Source organism: Dipodomys spectabilis, unplaced genomic scaffold (assembly GCF_019054845.1).
Source record: "Dipodomys spectabilis isolate Male_0828 unplaced genomic scaffold, ASM1905484v1 ptg000157l, whole genome shotgun sequence".
In the NCBI taxonomy this organism is placed as follows: Eukaryota; Metazoa; Chordata; class Mammalia; order Rodentia; family Heteromyidae; genus Dipodomys; species Dipodomys spectabilis.
In genome coordinates, this window is record NW_024870834.1 from 6292472 (window position 1) to 6304607 (window position 12136).

Below are 12136 nucleotides of genomic sequence, written 5' to 3' on the forward strand. Positions count from 1 at the left end.
TGTACTGGCTCTCTGGCAGTGGCAGTGATGTCATCCTTACATTTCAGATGGTGAGCCTGGGGCTGAGATTTGGGTGTCACTGAGCAGAAAAAAGTGCTCTCACACCCAGACCTCCCCTGAGATGGGATCTTCCTTTGCCTTTATAGCTTTTCCTCTGCCCTAAGCAGTATTTTTTTCTTCCATATTCTTCGGCATAGCATAGGGTCTAGAGGAAGGATATGTAATTTTGTTCCTTTATGCTACTTTTAGACCACTACGAATTCCAGCTCCTTTGAAATATATGCCTCCAGATAAAACTGCAGCTGCTCTTTTGCAATCACCTCCTTTTGCATTGGAGATTTTAGTTCTGGCTCACTGCTTCTCTGTCACAGACACTCCTTTATTTACATCATGCTTTGTGATTTCCACATCGATAATCCAGGATCTTCTTACTTTCAAAGGTCATAGTATTCATTCTTGCCTTTTCATTATCCATAACCTTAATCACCTTTGAATCCCAGCCAGAGCATCCTGTTGTTCAACCACTACCTTCTGACTTTATGCCTTCTTTCCTTGTTTGCCATTCTGTTTGGGTTCCTTAAACCCAATGTGGGGTCCAAACATTCCCCTCATTCTTTTCTTCCTTTTTTTTTTTTGTGTGTGTGTGTGAGTGTGTGGCTGTGTCTGTGTGTCTGTGTGTGTACCTTTCCTGGGGCATGAACTCAGGTCCTGAGCATTGTCCCTGAACTTTTGTGCTCAAGGCTAGCATTCTACCACTTAAGTCAACACAGCTCCTTGTCTGGCTTTTTTGGTAGCTAATTGAGAGCCCAGATCTTCTTAATTTTTTTGATCTGCTTATTTTCTCAGTCCATCATTATTGCCATCCCCTGTATTCCCCAGCTTTTTTCCACTTCTCTCCCTTTATCATTCATAAGTGACAAAAATCTCCACCTTTGTTAAAATACAGTCTTGTTTTTGGCCATTCCTATAGAAAAGATGAAGATGGCTTTAAAAATAATAACTTAGGGCTGGGAAGGTGGCTCAGTGGTAGAGTGCTTGCCTTGCATGCCTGAGGCCCTGGGTTCAATTCCTCAGCACCACATAAGCAAAAAGAAAAAAGCCAGAAGTGGCGCTGTGGCCCAAGTGGTAGAGCGCTAGCCTTGAGCTGAAGAGCTGAGGGACAGCGCCCAGGCCCAGAGTTCAGGCCCCACAACAGGACCCCAAAAAAAAAACTTAGCCAGGTGTCAGTGGCTCATGCCTGTAATCCTAGCTACTCAGGAGGCTGAGATCTGAGGATCTCGGTTAAAGCCAGCCCAGGTAGAAAACTCCGTGAGTCTCCTATCTCCAATAAACCACTTAGAAAACCATAAGTGGTGGTATGGCTCAAGAGGTAGAGCGCTCACTCCCTGAAGAGCTCAGGGACAGCACCCAGGCCCAGCTTTCAAGCTGTTACATGAGCCTGCATTTTTTTTTTCTTTTTCTTTTCTTTTTCTTTTGTTGGTTTCGGGGCTTGAACTCTAGGCTTGAGTGCTCTACTGCTTGAGCTACAGTGCCACTTCCAGTTTTCTAGTGGTTTATTGGAGATAAGAGTCTCACAGACTTTACTGCCCGGGCTGGCTTTGAACCGTAATCCTCAGAGTTCAGCCTCCTGAGTAGCTAGGAGTACAAGCATGAGCCACTGGCGCCTGGCTTTGAGCTTGCTTTTTTTTTTTTTTGGGTCCGGTCATGGGCCTGAACTCTGGGCCTGAGTGCTGTCCCTCAGCTCTTCAGCTCAAGGCTAGCACTCTACCACTTGAGCCATAGCACCACTTCCGGCTTTTTTTTTTCTGGTTATGTGGTGCTAAGGAATCGAACTCAGGGCCTCATGCATGCAAGGCAAGCGGTCTACCACTGAGCCACCTTCCCAGCCCCAGCTTGCATTTTTGTACCACTCCGCAAGGTGGTTGTTTCACAACTTACCTCCTTTAAAACTGTAGCTACTTGCCTCTTACACATAACACACATCTTGGTTATATAGCTACAGTTTTAAAGGAGATAAGTTGTGAAACAGCCACCTTGTACTCTATTGAGAATATAGAAGCTGTTAACACAGAACTTCCTTAACTTTCTACCATCTTCTGTCTTTACTATGCTTTGAGCCAGGTAAAACAGATGAATTGTGCAATATGTTTAACCAAGATGTGGGTGGATCCCAGCTCCTCCCCCTCGTCTGGATGTTCTTGTTTTGACTCTACACTCTCCTGAGTGGTTTTGTTTCTCTCTTCCTTCTCAGTGCTGAAGTTGTTTTGTTTTCTTTTTTAAATCTCCCCTAATTAAGAATAAAGCCTCTCAGCTATATATATGGGTTGTTAATTGCCTTTCCATTTTAAATTTTCTCTTTAGAATTGTCCCTTTTCTCATCCTTAACCCCATTCTAGTCTCTCCATTGTAAGCAGTGAGGAGTCATTTAAAAGGTCTGTGTGACCAGTGGCCTCTGCATTGCTAGTGCCAGTTTTCAATTCCTAGTCTTCCCTTTCTTTGAAGGTAGAGTTGATTATACCTTTTTCTAAAAAGAACAAAGCACTCTTCACTTAAAAAAAAAATTTTTTTTTCACCACAAACTGGCTGCTTATGATCCTACTTGCTTAAGAGACTGAGATCTAAGCATCACAATTCAAAGCCAAACCAGGGCAGGAAGGTCTGTGAGACTCTTACCTCCAATTAACTACTAAAAAGCCAGCAGTGGATCTGTGGCTCAAGTGGTAGACTGCTAGCCTTGACAAAAAAGCTCAGGGATAGCATGCAGGTTCTTAGGCCTGGCATCCCCCCCAAAAATTTGGTTTTTTTCCCAAACAAATATAAAAAGGGAGAAAGCCAGTGATCTCTCATGTGCCCTTTACCCAGCTTTAACATTTTGAGATGTTTTGTCATTTTCTTTGTAAATATTTTGTTCATCTCTTTTTAATATAATTTTTAATTATTACTAAGGTATTATACAAAGCAGTTAAAATTTCATAAGTCAGGTAATGAGTACATTTTTTTTTTTTTGGACAATGTCACCCCTTCCTTTGCTTTCTCTTAGTTTCCCCCTCCCATCCCTGCCTACAAATTACATAGTTCATATTCCACATAGTATATAAGGTATATAATGAATAGCATGATTCAATTTGTTCATCTTTTTCTCCTTTCTTTTGTTCTCTATCTAATCCCCTAGAAAGAAAATAAAAAGCAAAAACAAACACTGGGAATAACAACACTTGTTCCATTTCCTGGAATTTGTTTCTATAAATAGTTGTTTTTTTTTTTGCCAGTCGTGGGTCCTGAACTCCAGGCCTCGGCACTGTCCCTCAGCTCTTCACCTCAAGGCTAGTGTTCTACCACTTGAGCCACAGGTCCACAGCCTTTTCTGCTTATGTAGTGCTGAGGAATTGAACCCAGGGCCTCATGCATGCAAGGCAAGCATTCTACCACTGAGCCACCTTCCCAGCCCCTGTAAATAATATTTTAAGTGATTACACCTTCGGGTTCCACCCCTAAGAGAATCTTCCTTTAGCCTCTGTGTGATTGCCTGAAGTACTATATAGATTATCATGTCTAGATATAATTTAGATCTAGCTTCCACATGTGAGAGAAAACATGCACTGTTTGTGAGCTTTCACTTCACGTGATTTATTCTAGGTCCATCTATTCCCTGCAAATAACCTATTACTTTTTCTAATGGATGAGTAAATTTCCATTGTGTATATGTACGTTTTATTGATCCACTCATCTATTAAAGGGCATCTGGGCTGTTTCCATAACTTGGCTGTTGTGAGTAGTGTTTCAGTGCAAGTGTCTTTACCATATCCTGACTTGGAATGTTTTAGGCACATGCCCAAGAGTGGTATGGCTGGGTCATTGGAGGTTCTGTTTATGTTTTGTTGGCTTTGTTTTGTTTTTTTTTTGTTTTGGGGGTTTTTTATTTGGTCAGTTGTGGGTCTTGAACTCAGGGCCTGTCCCTGAGCTTTTTTGCTCAAGGCTAAAACTCTATCCCTGTCAGTCACAGTTTCACTTTCAGTTTTTTAGTGGTTAATTAGAGATAAGAGTCTCATGGGGACTTTTTTGCCCAAGCTGACTTTGAACTGGGATTCCCAGATCTCAGCCTCTTGAGGAGCTAGGACTACAGGTGTGAGCCATCAGTGCCCAGCACTCCATACCACCTTCCAGAGTGGTTTACCTAGTTTACATTCCCACTAACAGTGCAACAGGGTTTCTTTTCCCTCACATCCCTGCCAGCATTTGTTGTTCCTATTTTCCACGTTGGTCAGTCTATCTGGGGTGAGATGGAATCTCAAAGTTGTTTTGATTTGCATCTCCTTTATGGCCAGGGATGTAGAACATTTCCTTTTGTGTTTATTTGATATTCCTCTGTGATTAATCTCTTCTTCCTGTGTATGCTGATATTCTGGCTTGAACTCAGGTGCTCAACTTTTTGTGTTTTGTTTTTTGGTGTAGATACTGGGCTTTGAACTCAGGCCTCATACTCTTAGCCACCTGTTGTGCTGAAAACTAGCACTTTAGTATTTGAGCTGTACCTCCACGTCTAGTTTGCTGCTGACTAATTGGAGATAACAGTATCTTGGATTTGTCTGCCCAGGCTGGCTTCAGACTTCAAACTGCAATCCTCAGATCTCAGCTTTTTGAATAACGAGGATTATGGGTGTGAGCCACCAGCATCCAGCCAGCTTTCTTTTTGTTGTTGTTGTTGGTTGTAGAAGGTTTGAACTCTGGGCCTGGGCACTGTCCCTGAGCTCTTTAGCTCAAGGCAAGCACTCTGCCATGTAAGCCACATCGCCACTTCCGTTTTCTGGTGGTTAATTGGAGATAAGAGTCTCACAGACTTTTCTGCCCAGGCTAGCTTTGAACCATGATCCTCAGATCTCAGCCTCCTGAGTAACTAGGATTACAGGCATGAGCCACCGGCACCCAGCCTCAGCCAGATTTCTTGAAAGTGAAAACTTCTAAAAATATATGGCCACAAGACTTCATCACACATTAAGAAATTTAACCCTAGTGATTTCTTTTGTGGTGCTGAGATGGGAACCTGGGGCCTTGTGATCTAAGACTTGGAAAGTGTTCCACCTCTTCTCTACATATCCAGTCAGTGTTCAAGTCTCTTCTCTCCAGTTGTGTCTGATGGTTTTTTTTGGTTTTTTGTTTTTTATTGTTTTTTGTTTTGTTGGTCATGGGCCTGAACTCTGCGCCTGGGCACTCTCCCTCAACTCTTCAACTCAAGGCTAAGGCTCTACCACTTGAGCCACAGCACTGCTTCCAGCTTTTTCTGCTTATGTGGTGCCAAGAAATCAAACCCAAGGCCTCATGCATATAAGGCAAGCACTCTACCACTGAGCTCCCTTCCCAGCCCCATGTGTGATGTTTTTGTGTCTGGGTTGCAATGACTATCCACTGGATTGATCTTTTTTTTCTTACATCTAATGGTAGACTTTCTTTTCCTGGATTTACTTATGTATTGAGGAATAAATAAATAGGTCATTTAGGGTTCTTTCATTCCTTCGTCTATTAACAGGAGTATTTGTATACAAATAAACTCTCTCATATGTTATTTGGTAATCTTGAAGTACAGTTTATATAGGAAAAGGGTTTTCCCCCCTTTATCTTTTGTCTGTGTCTATGTGTCTATCTATCCTGTGTTCATCAGTAGTGGGATTGGACCCATGGCCTTGCATATGATGAATAGAACTTATACCAACTAGTTACAATCTTTACCTTTTATGTTTTAGAATGAGTTGGTTATATATGTCCTCCAAAGATGATCAGTTATTTTCTTCTTTTTAAACCAAAGTATTAACTATAAGTTGATCAGTTAAAACATCATTTGAATGTTTCATCTTATAATTATTACTGCTCCAATTATACCATCATAGACTGGTAGGAACATGTTGATGTTTTCTCCCGTCAGTTTTTAAGTTCTTACTAGTTGTTTTAGTTTATTTTTGCCTTTTTTTTAGGTTATTCTATATTTGTTGTTAAGGGTGATCTCCCAGATTGTGAAGCTGACCAACTTTTGCAGATGATCAGAGTCCAGCAGATGCATAGACCAAAACTTATTGGTGAAGAATTAGCCCAACTGAAAGAACAGAGGTAAACATTAAGCTGAAGTATAGCATATATTATAATATTTCATTGCAAGAATTAAATTTCTATGATTATATTTAATGTATAATCCCTTGACTATTAATGACTCTCTCTTTTTTTTGGGGGGGGTCCAGTCATGGGGCCTGAACTCTGGGCCTGGGCGCTGTCCCTCAGTTCTTCAGCTCAAAGCTAGCACTCTACCACTTGAGCCACAGCGCTACTTCCGGCTTTTTTCTTTTTGCTTATGTGGTGCTGAGGGCCTCAGGCATGCAAGGCAAGCGCTCTACCACTGAGCCACCTTCCCAGCCCCAGTGACTCTTCTTTTATACCTTGCATTTAAGTCATCCATCCGTTCACGCAGTCCTCCATTTCACTCTGGTGGGGCTGGACATCAAACATGGAGCCTTTTGCATTCCTGGCAAGCAATCTTTTTTAATACTTTTTTCTCAGTGCTAGGGATGGAAACTTGGTCTTTAGGGGTGCCTGCTAGCACTGAGCTATGTCATCACCTCCTTATTTTTCTTGTAAGAGACAGGGCCTTGCTGTGTTGTCCAGATTGGCCACAAACTTGACATCCTCCTGTCTCAGCTTCCTGAATGGTTATAGTTCGTGGCTATAGACATACACTCCTGTGCCTGACTAAAATGACTTTCTGTTTTAAGTATATTTATTGAATCAACCTAAATGAATTTTGAATTACATGACACATTAACTTACAATGCAGCTGGGTGCCTGTGGCTCACTCCTGTAATCTTAATGACTCTTATCTCCAATTAACCACCAGAAAATGCTGTGGTGAGCACTTGCCTTGAGCTGAAGAGCTCAGAGACAGAGCCCAGGCCAAGAGTTCAAGCCCCACGACTGACCAAAAGGGAAAAAAAAAGAATTACATTGCAACATAAAATCTTTATATTGCTAGACCTTTTATTCCAGAAAAAAATGTTTTTTTGTTTTATTACCAGTCCTAGGTCTTGAACTCTGGGCCTAGGAGCTGTTCCTGCATTCCTTTTTGCTCAAGACTAGCACTCTACCACTTGAGCCACAGCACCTCTTCTGGCTTTTCCTGTGATTAATTAAGAGATAAGAGTCATGGACTTTCCTGCCTGGGCTGGCTTCAAACACAGTCTTCAGATCTAAACCTCCTGAGTAGCTAGGATTACAGACATGAGCTACTGGCGCCCTGCTAGAAAAATGTTTTTCGACTGACTTAACATCTTTATTTTACAAATGCCTTTATGTTATTTCTAAAATTGAAGATGGAGCTGCAGTTATTATGGTGCTTTTGTTCTTTAGAGTCCTTCAAACAGATCTTGAACGAGTCTTAGAAGGAAGCGATGGGTCAGGAATGTTGGATGAAGATGAGGAGGGCCTGCAGAGAGCACTGACACTAAGTCGCCAGGAAATAGACCTGGAGGATGAAGAAGCAGATCTGCGAAGGGCTATTCAGCTTAGTATGCAAGGTATAAATACTATTTTTTTCCTCATTTTTTTTTTTTTGGGGGGGGGGTCCGGTCGTGGGGTCTGAATTCTGGGCCTGGGCGCTATCCCTCAGCTCTTCAGCTCAAGGCTAGCACGCTACCACTTGAGCCATAGCACCACTTCCGGCTTTTTTTTTCTGCTTATGTGGTGCTGAGGAATTGAACCCAAGGCCTCATGCTTGCAAGGCAAGCACTCTACCACTGAGCCACCTTCTCAGCCCCTATAAATAATATTATATGTATTTTTTTTTTGTCTTTGAAGACTTGTTCACAATTGTTCTTAGTTTCCCTGAAGTTAATATGCTGTTAGAAGTTCCTTCACAAGTACTGCAGAAGCATTAGCTATATTATATAGCAATAACTATATATCAGTTTTTCTTTTTAGATTTTTTACACTACAAGTCACTTTTACAATCTAGGTATTAGGCCTATATTAGTTGAATTTAGCTAAAACAGTTTTACTTTCATTTGCACTATTTGGTTGTTACCCTGAACTAATATAATTGAAATTAACCTTTGAGGAGCCAGATGGCTCTTACTAAACCATTCATTTTGGAAGTGCATGCCAGTGAACAGAGTAGAAAGGCCAGGGAGCTGGGAATGTGGCTTAAGTGGTAGAGTGCTAGCCTTGAGCAAAAGAAGCTCAAGGACAGCATCCAGGCCCTGAGTTCAAGCCCCAGGACTGGCCAAAAAACTCCACACTGTTGAATTTTTTGTGACTCATGCCTAAAATCCTACCTACTCAGGAGGTTGAAATCTAGAGGATCTTGGTTTGAAGCCTGCCAGGGCAGGGAAAGTCCACAAAAGTCCATCTCCAAAATCAACTGCAAAAAGCTAAATATGTGGCTCAAGTGATAGATTGCCAGTTGAGTAAGCAAAGCAAATCCCAAGTCAAGGCTCTTGAGTTCAAACTCTGCTACCAGCAGAAAAGCAGAACAGAACATTTCTTGACTATGTTAAGGCTTAAGCACACTTTTGTAGTGATAAAAGCCATCAACAGAGGAAAGCTCAGATGCATTCCCTAGGGAATGCAGGCAGAGTGAAATGCTGAGATATAGCTAACATAGCTCAATGTGGCTTACTTAAAAGTATGGCTAGGAATGGTGGTGCATATATCTAATCCCAACTGCATAGGAAGTGGAGATCAGAAAGATCAGTCTGAAGCCTAAGACTCCCATCTCAACAAATAAACTGGGCATGGTGACACACAACTATCTGAGCTGTTCATGAGGCAAGGTAGATCCTTGTCCAAGATTCTGAACAAAAATATGAGACCCTATCTGGAAAATAATGAAAGCAAAAAAAAGACCTAGGGATATGGCTCAAGTGGTAGAATGTCTGCCTAGCAACACAGAGCCCTAAGTTCAAACGCCACTACCATCAAAAAGTTCGATGTGTAGTTTATTTTTGTACCTTTGGTGTACTCTTAATTCATATAAGCTTGCTTGGACTCTCTGATGTCAGTACTCATTTGATTTCCTTAAATATCTAAGTATAATTGAGCTTACACTGATATGAAGATTACTTTTTTTTTTTGGCCAGTCCTGGGGCTTGGACTTAGGGTCTGGGCACTGTCCCTGAGCTGCTGCTTTGCTCCAGGCTACACCCTGTCACTTGAACCACAGTGCCACTTCTGGCCTTTTCTGTTTATATGGTACTGAGGAACTCTAACACTAAGCCACATTCCCAGCCCCCTGAAGATTACTTTTTAATCCTGAACCTCTCATGCTTCTAGGCATACCTCCTGAGTACACCACATGGTATACTTGATTCATAGAGCCAGCTTGATGACCAGCCCAGTGATGAATAGAAACCAGCCTTTATCATTTGTTCTTTCTAGATAATCTATTCTTGCCACGCAATCCCCCAATTTGTGTAGAATCTGTGGTTGACAGACTTGTGAGAACATGCAAACATTTAGTTGTTAGGTAATATCAGATGTTGAGCATAGATGAGTATGGACTTGTTTTATGAACATCTATCTTTAAGTTGTTGTGAGGAATATCATGCCTTGCAGGTGTAGATTCATTTTTTTTTTTTGGCCAGTCTTGGGGCTTGAACTCAGAGCCTGGGCTTCATGCATGCTAGGCAAGCATTCTATCACTAAGTCACATTCCCAGCCCTGTAGATTCATTTTTAATATATTTTTATTAGTTTTATTTATTTATTTATTTATTTTCTGCCAGTTGTGGGGCCTGAACTCTGGGCATGGGCACTATCCCTGAGCTCTTCAGCTGAAGGCTAGAGTCACAGTGCCACTTCTGGCTTTTTTCTGCTTATGTGGTACTGAGGAATTGTACCCAGGGCCTCATGAATGCAAGGCAAGCGCTCTACCACTGGGCCACCTTTCCAGCCCTGTTTGTATTTTTAATCCATTCATCACAAATGTAGTAATGATAACTTCTCAGACCCAAGTTGGCTGTCGGGCTTACATTCTCACAGCTGCTGTATCTCATATAAATGTATGAGTATCGTGTTTTGTTGCCATAGACCTATGTTTGATTTAGGATCTACATTAGATTTTTTTTTTTTTCCTGGTTCTGGGGCTTGAACTCTGGGCCTGGGCGCTGTCCCTCAGCTTCTTTTGTTCATTGTGGATGCTCTACCACTTGAGCCACAGCACCACTTAGTTTATTGGAATTAAGTGTCTCAGGGAGTTTCCTCCCTGGGCTGGCTTCATTTTCAAACTGCCATCCTCAGATCTCAGCCTCTTGAATAGCTAGGATTACAGGCTTGAGCCACTGGTGCTGGCTACGTTAGATCTTAATCAACATTTCCCTAAGACTTTCACAGCCTTTTGGGATTTTTGTGCGTGTCTGTGTCTGTGTATGTGTTTGTGTGTGCTCATATGCACTGCCCGTCCTGAGGCTTGAACTCAAGGCCTAGCCACTCTCCCTAAGTTTTTTTGCTCAAGGCTAGCACTCTACTACTTAAGCCACAATTCCACTTCTGAATTATTGGTGTTAATTGGAGATGAGTCTCTTAGGAATGTTTTTTCTACCCTGGCTGGCTTCAAACCAGAATCCTCGGATCTTACCCTCCAGAGTAGCTAGTATACAGGCCCAAACCACTAGAACCTGGCTTGAGGAACACTGTTCAAAGTTTACTCAAAGAATTGGAAAGAAAACAGTTGCTGGGACTGAGAATATAGCTTAGTGGTAGAGTGCTTGCTTACCATGCATGAAGCCCTGGATTCAATTCCACAGTACCACATAAGCAGAAAAAGCCAGAAGTGGCGCTGTGGCTTAAGTGGTAGAGTGCTACCTTTGAGCAAAAGAAACTCAAAGACAGCATCCAGGCCCTGAATACAAGCCCCAGGACTGGCAAAAAAAGAAAAGGAAAACAGTTATTTGTTCTGCATTATTTTGTTTTCAGGTAGTTCCAGAAATGTTTGTCAAGATACTCCACAATCATCAAGTACAAATCTTACTTCAGAAGAGCTGCGGAAGAAGAGAGAGGCCTACTTTGAAAAGTAAAGTAGTTGGTACAAATTAAAGTTGCATATTTAATATTTGCTTTGGCTATTTAGTCGCTAGGCAAATAATTAGAGGTCAGGTAGTAACCAATGATTTTTTTAAAAAATATTATAGCAGATAAAGTATGAAATAAATTTAGTTTTAGAGGGCTGGGTACTAGTGTGTTCAGGCCTTAAACCTAGCTATTCAGCAGGCTGAGATCTAAGGATCGATGTTTGAAGCCAGCTGGGATAGGAAAGTCTGTGAGACTCTTATCTTCATTTAATCACTGAAAAGCCAGAAGAGGTGAGGCTCAAGTAGTAGAGTGCCAGGCTTGATTTAAAAAGCTAAGAGAAAGCCTGGACCCTGAGTTAACCCCTAGTACCTGCACAGAGAAAAACAGTAGTTGTAAAGGAGAAACTTTGTTCTAGTGTCAGACAACATGACATGAGATTATTTAGGTAAAGAAAAGCTACAAGATTTTGTTCATCAAAAGAAAACTGTCAGGGGCTGGGAAGGTAGCTCAGTGGTAGAGCGCTTGCCTTGCATGCATGAGGCCCTTGGTTCGATTCCTCAGCACCCCATAAGCAGAAAAAAAAGCCGGAAGTGGGTCTTGGACAAAAGAGCTCATGGACAGCACCCACAACCCACAAAATGAAAAGAAAAAGAAAAATGGAGTTAGGGGAAAGGAAGAGAAGTGCCCATTGATTCTTTGAATTTGCTTCTTGGGTACCTACTAACCCTTCAGAGTTTTTTGCAAGTTAGTAGAAGAAACATTTGTGGTAAGGATTCATGTTCCCAAATAGAGATGGCAGATGGTTCATGGTCCTGCTCAGTGCTACTTTAGCAGGGAACCACAGACATCAGGGGAGACATCGGGGGCATAGACAGATGGTACATCCGCATCATCTAGTTCCTAAACCCTCAGGTCGGATCCAGAAATAGTCTCAGAGAGATTTCTGTGACCCTATCAGAGCATCATCCTTTGTAGTTATCTTCAGTAGTTATCTTTTATTTGTGTAGTTATCTATTATTTGTAATTATCAGTAGTTATCTTTCCTTTTTTTTTTCTGTCAGTTGTGGGCCTGAACTCTGGGCTTGGGCTCTGTC

At 41.8% G+C, this 12136-nt stretch overlaps 1 protein-coding gene across 5 annotated transcripts in view; it reads left to right on the forward strand.

Moving 5' to 3' along the window:
* Positions 1 to 12136, forward strand: part of Atxn3 (ataxin 3) — a 34147-nt gene that overhangs the window by 13633 nt on the left and 8378 nt on the right. For all 5 annotated transcript variants that reach the window (XM_042692687.1, XM_042692688.1, XM_042692690.1 and 2 more), the window contains exons 7-9: positions 5967 to 6099; positions 7387 to 7553; positions 10947 to 11043. In XM_042692687.1, the coding sequence (XP_042548621.1) occupies positions 5967 to 6099; positions 7387 to 7553; positions 10947 to 11043 (397 nt within the window). The remainder of the gene's footprint in view (positions 1 to 5966; positions 6100 to 7386; positions 7554 to 10946; positions 11044 to 12136) is intronic.